The sequence below is a fragment of the Porites lutea genome, chromosome 3 (genome assembly GCF_958299795.1).
Source record: "Porites lutea chromosome 3, jaPorLute2.1, whole genome shotgun sequence".
Classification (NCBI taxonomy): domain Eukaryota; kingdom Metazoa; phylum Cnidaria; class Anthozoa; order Scleractinia; family Poritidae; genus Porites; species Porites lutea.
In genome coordinates this window covers 50,207,513-50,212,990 of record NC_133203.1, presented here as the reverse complement: position 1 = coordinate 50,212,990, position 5,478 = coordinate 50,207,513, and the positions used below count along the sequence as shown (strand labels likewise).

The 5,478-nt window shown below is 40.6% G+C and overlaps 1 protein-coding gene across 1 annotated transcript; it reads right to left on the bottom strand.

The window, feature by feature from the left end:
- Positions 1 to 460: 460 nt before the first annotated feature.
- LOC140932461 (probable N-acetyltransferase camello) lies at positions 461 to 1,120 on the bottom strand. The gene has a single exon (XM_073382070.1). It carries the CDS (start codon positions 1,118 to 1,120, stop codon positions 461 to 463), a length of 660 nt encoding a protein of 219 aa, XP_073238171.1.
- Between the last annotated feature and the right edge of the window lie 4,358 nt (positions 1,121 to 5,478).

Below are 5,478 nucleotides of genomic sequence, written 5' to 3'. Positions count from 1 at the left end.
GTCAACAACAGTCCTATTAAGGACTACGGTCACTCAGAAGATCATGCTGTAGACTGTTCACAGTCCCCTATTTTTTCGTGAGATTGTTTAGATGTACCGCGTCTTACCGTCACGGCTATCTTGATTTTCAAATGTACCGAAGGGGCGGGCGTTGGGGATTATAGCTCAAGGGGGGGGGGGGGGGGGGGCGAGAAAAATTTTTTTTAACCCTATTTATTCTATTTTTCTCGCTTCCTCCCAAACCGCCCCTTAGGTAGTTTTGACACTCATGCAAGATGGCAGCCAGTAACGCAAAGCGCTCGATCTCGATGATCTTACGGAAAAATAGAGGACTGTGAACAGTCTAATCATGCTCAACCTACTCCGGAAACGACTCGTAGCTTCAAACCTTTCACAGAAGGCTTTTTTTATTGGTTTAATCGGCTCCTGGTTCAGGTTACTGTACTCCTAAACATTTATGTTAGATCTCCATTTGAAAGGTATACACCGATATTAAACCACCCAATATTTTCTGACGGGCGACAATTTTAAAACCATGCTTTTCATAGAATCTGATTGCAGAAGTCCTTGGGCTTGACGTTTCTAATATAATCTTCTCCATTTCTTTCCTCTTTGCATATGCTGTAAGTTCAGTAAGCAGCTTTTTACCAATCCCTATTTTTCTACAATGCGGAACGACATACAACATCTGTAATTCAGAAACTCCTGGATCCGGCTTAGGAGTGAGTCTCACCATCCCCACAACTTTACTATTTAACTCTGCAACCCAAATTTGCCCTCCGTCAGACAAACTAAACTTTGTACTTAACCTGGATTTCTGCCAGCTTTTGTAATCGCTAAACCAGTAAATGATGGGGCATACGAAAAATAAAATCGCAAGCAGAAAATATACTGCTAAAATCCAAGGTGACCATATGATTGCTGTGAATGAGGCAGGAACAGCTCCTACAGCAAAATACCATGTTACTCTTGTCAGAAAAAGCAAAAAGGTATCCCTTACACACTCGTTGCTTCCATCTACGAATATTTTCTGACAAGCTGCTCTGTCAGTTGGCTGGAAGAAGCGAATGGTTACATCAGATGAGATACGGCCGTGTTGCTTTGAACTTGAAAGGGCCATTTCACTCTAAAATGAAACAATTATATTAAATCACAACTGGCGCCATGTATTGAAATGTTCAAAGCTTTACCAGGAAGCTTTACGGTGAAACCACTTAACTTTTTACATATATATCACGTAAAAAAGACAGCGTAATAAACATCAATGGCTTAAAACGAAAAAACTATTTATAAGGCAGAATATAATTTTTCTGACGTTCGTACGTCAAACTACATGGCTGCGCGGAGATACGAAATTTCTCTTCGAGTGTTGAAAAATATGCGAACGAGTGAAATATTTTCAACACGAGAAGAGAAATCTCGTATGCCCAAGCAGTTGAAGTGCAGTATGGGTAGAAGGGAGCGCCATAAAAGGGATGCTTATCACGTGGGAAAGCATTCTGATCAGATTAAGTCACAGATCGAGTTGCGCGAGGGTTTTAGCTTGTTTTAGTTATTTTTCGTTTGTTCTCGAACGATTATTTCGAATTTATCGTGCTTTGTTGGAATTCATGCTTAGTAATAGTGGGCAGTAACCTTTCAGTCGTGTATGTATCCTTCGTAGGATGGGCTTTTCAGAGCATGAGCCATGACCCAGATGTGAGATGTCGTGCCGAGTTTTTTCCCTAGTTAGTAGGGTTTTTTCAGGAAGGTTTTTTCTGGCCTCTGTTCAGACAGTATTCTTTGCAAAGCAGGCGTATTTTGGGTGGGCGAAACCTTGTTCGTGTTCGTAATGTTGTTGTAGCCGCCATCTTCGATTTTATGACAGTGGAAGATTGGGGAGAGTAGAAATAGTAACCAAATTGCGCGCTCAAAGAAAACGCCTGCACTGCAGGCTATATTCTTTGTGAACTGTCGTTCAGCTCTGTTTTAGTTTATCTACCATATATTTGAATGTAATAGAAGTTGTAGTATAAGGTATTGTTATTTCTGCCGAGCTTGGCCGAAACAGCCAAAATAAATGGTTTTTCGGATTCATGTTGTATTGCGGGACGAGGTTGGATGATGATGGAACTGAACCCAACGCACTAGAGACAGGAACATTTAAACTTTCACCAACACTGAAATCTTTGGCAAATAGCGCTAACTTTTCAACTTTTTGAAATGTGGTTTAAATTATTTATTTATTTATTTATTTAAAACTATGACGGCGACGGCAACGGCAACGTCAAAAAGCAATGAGTTTAGTTAGCAAAACAACAACTTTCAGTTGCATCACGCTTTTCTGTACATTTCCTTGCCGTGCCTGCACGACTACGACGTGGAATGACCAAATTTGAAGCTTTTCTGAAGACGGGAACGGCAAGGCGTTAAATTCGACCATCTCTGTCTGAAACTAGGTGCGGCCCACTCTCTTCAGCTCCAACATAAATTCCCTTCTTTTAAGTAACTGGACGACTCGGGATAAGCGCGAAATGGTTTGAAAGGATGCGGAGTCTATTTTTCAGCAAAGGTTTCATGGACGTTGCCATTGTCAGATCGTAAAGTCCCTAATGAAAGAGAGACTGCTCGCAGTGTCACGTGATAGTCCTCCAGGGAACTGCTTCTTTTAAATGTAGGCAATTTATTCTTATTCAGGTGCATATTTTTGCATAATAAACGAAAAGAAAATTCTTTTTGGGCCTTATTGTGAAAACACACACACAAGCTAAAGGGATCAACAGCTGGGGGGCTGGTCTCATTTGCAGCCGCTCGGATCAAAGTCCAGCTTTTGCTATTTCTGAGTGGCTGTGCTCTCTTTTTTTACAATTATTTCCTTTTAATGTCTTTACACTTTGTATCAAGAGCACAATAAACGATTGTTGTTGTTGTTGTTGTTGTTGTTGTTGAGTCACGCAATGCTCCAACGGAGCGGCAGTGAAGCGAATAGCTAGCTTTTTTTTTTATTTTCTTTTTTTGGTTTTCTTTTTTTTGGTTTGTACTACTGTCAATTCTAGGACGCCAAAGCGAACCACAATGAAGAAATATTATGAACGAATAATGATAGCAAGTTTTATTTGAGAGCAATCCCCCAAAATGAGCCTCCGGCTTCTGGGTCTAAAGTACAGGTCAGATCACTGCTCCATCAATGAATTACTAGAAAGTGATCTGTAAGTTAGACCTGCTAGCTGGAGAGACCTATAAAGGGAGGAGTTTACGATATTTGAACTTCGTATTGTTATTAATGTTCACACTACAGCATACAATGTACATACCGAAATCCGCTCTGATCGTTTTCACTTATTATCGGTCGGCTGTTTCCACTGACAGTGCTTCTCTCTCTATTACCAATGGCGTCGAAATACGCGAAATAAAATCGACCATTAGTGAATCTCTCTGCAAGGCTGCGAGGAACAACGAAATACAAATGCAGGAGATCGAGTCAAGACTTCTCCTGATCGAGTGAGTTCATTAGCGCTTTATAGCATAGTCGCATAGATGCGCGTTTACGTCAGAAATAATGCCACAGGTACCCCAAGTTCAGGAAGGAGAATGTTGATGCGTAACAGAAATATTATGAGAGTTGGTATGGGCATTTTCAGCGAGTTTTAGTTCTGGCATTGCTCTCTCTCTATATAATTATATATAAATACTTGTATTCTGGGTAGAATGTATTTCGTGGAGCGCTCAATTCATTCGATTGAAGAGCAGGAGTTCAGGCTTCAGGAGTAATCATCGTTTATTGCAGTGCTGATCTGTGTAGCAAGCATGTTTGGCGAGAAAGAGGGAGAGGGCAAAAAGGAATGAAGGGGGAAGGGGAGGGTAGAGAAGGAAACGAGAAGGTTTTTTCGCCGTCCCGTGCTGTTTTAAGCAATGTAGTAGTCAGTAATTGGTGTAATTCAACATCCTCATAGGCAGCAACCGTGTATCCTGGCCCAAGGGGGGGGGGGGGCACTTGGGTATTTCTTTGGGTGGGTATGTGCCGCCCGGGACTAAAAATTGGCACCCGGTTCTAAAAAAATTTCCCCTAAAATTGATACCCCGTTCTAGAATTCGCTCTAAAACTGATACCCCGTTCTAGAAATGGGCCAATTTTTTATACTCCGTTCTAGAAAGTTTGTAAATTGAAATAGCCCCGTTTTTTTAAAAAAGATATTTCTTTATTTGTTCGACTTATACATCAAATAGATGCTTCTTCATAATCAGCAACAATTTTAAGCAGAAGATAAAGTCGTGATCCACAATTTTTTATACCCCGTTCTAGAAAACGCGCCTCTGAAATGTATACCCCGTTCTAAATCAGGAGCTTCAAAATCACGACCCCGTTGGGCGGCACATACCCGTATAGGTAATGTATGGGAGTACCCCCCCGGGATGCTGGCGCGTTGTCAGCGAAGAAATTTGAGATCATAGGTCATTTAAAATGGACGTTACATGACACATGGCAGGGGCACCCAACGAGGATATAGTTAAAAACCACTTAACATAGCATTGTTGAACGTATTTTAGTATTTAAACGGTAGATATAGGCATACTTTTATCCCCTAAAAACTTTTCATCTGTTCGGATTTCCTAGCTGAAAGTCTAGTGATCCGAAAATTATAGGGATCAAAACTTACCTTTTCGAAAATTTCAGCCAGGAAAAGGCTCCCGAAAATTCTAGGTGGCCTTTTTTAAGGTAAATATCCGTTTAAAATGGGTAATTATACCATTTTGTAGATGTTCGAAATCCTAGGAGAGGCAGGCAAGCAAGAAATTTTACAACAAATGTTCCGAAAATTCTAGTTCTCAAATCGTCCTCCGAACAGATATTTTCCCGAAAATTGCCGTCGGGTGCCCCTGACATGGGTTAGAATTCCGCCTTACGGCCACCTTGGTAATACGGTCACCTTAATTTTTTTTGTTTTTGGCCCGGCAAAACGGCCATCAATTTTCCTTATAAAAAAAACCGTTAATGCGGTCACTTTTCAATACGGCCAACGGCCATAGTATTTTAAAATCCCGAATAGTAGACTCTTTTATAATTTCACCCTGTTAATACCGTCCACATGCTCGTTCCAAGTTTGGAGCCTGTTCTTGTATTGTTTTTAGACACCTGAGTACGCTTAAAAGGCATTTATGGCGGTTCAACCACAGGCAGACCACTATCTGTTAGTGGGGGCCGTTGTTGATTGAAATCTGAGCAACGATCTTTTGTTATTTACAGAAGAAATTCTTATGAACAATACGGTGGCTATAATTTGATCCAAAATGCAGAATTTAAAGCAAATTTTTCAATAAAAGTTTGAAGAAAATGTTAACTACGTCATGTGTCATGTTTTGTCGCCGTCCCGTGCTGTTTAAAGCAATGTAGTAGTCAATAATTGGTGTAATTCAACATCACAAAACATGAGGAATATCGGCAGTGCAGTCTTCTTTAATTAAGGGTTTTTAATAAAATTCCGATTCTTTCCCACCAAC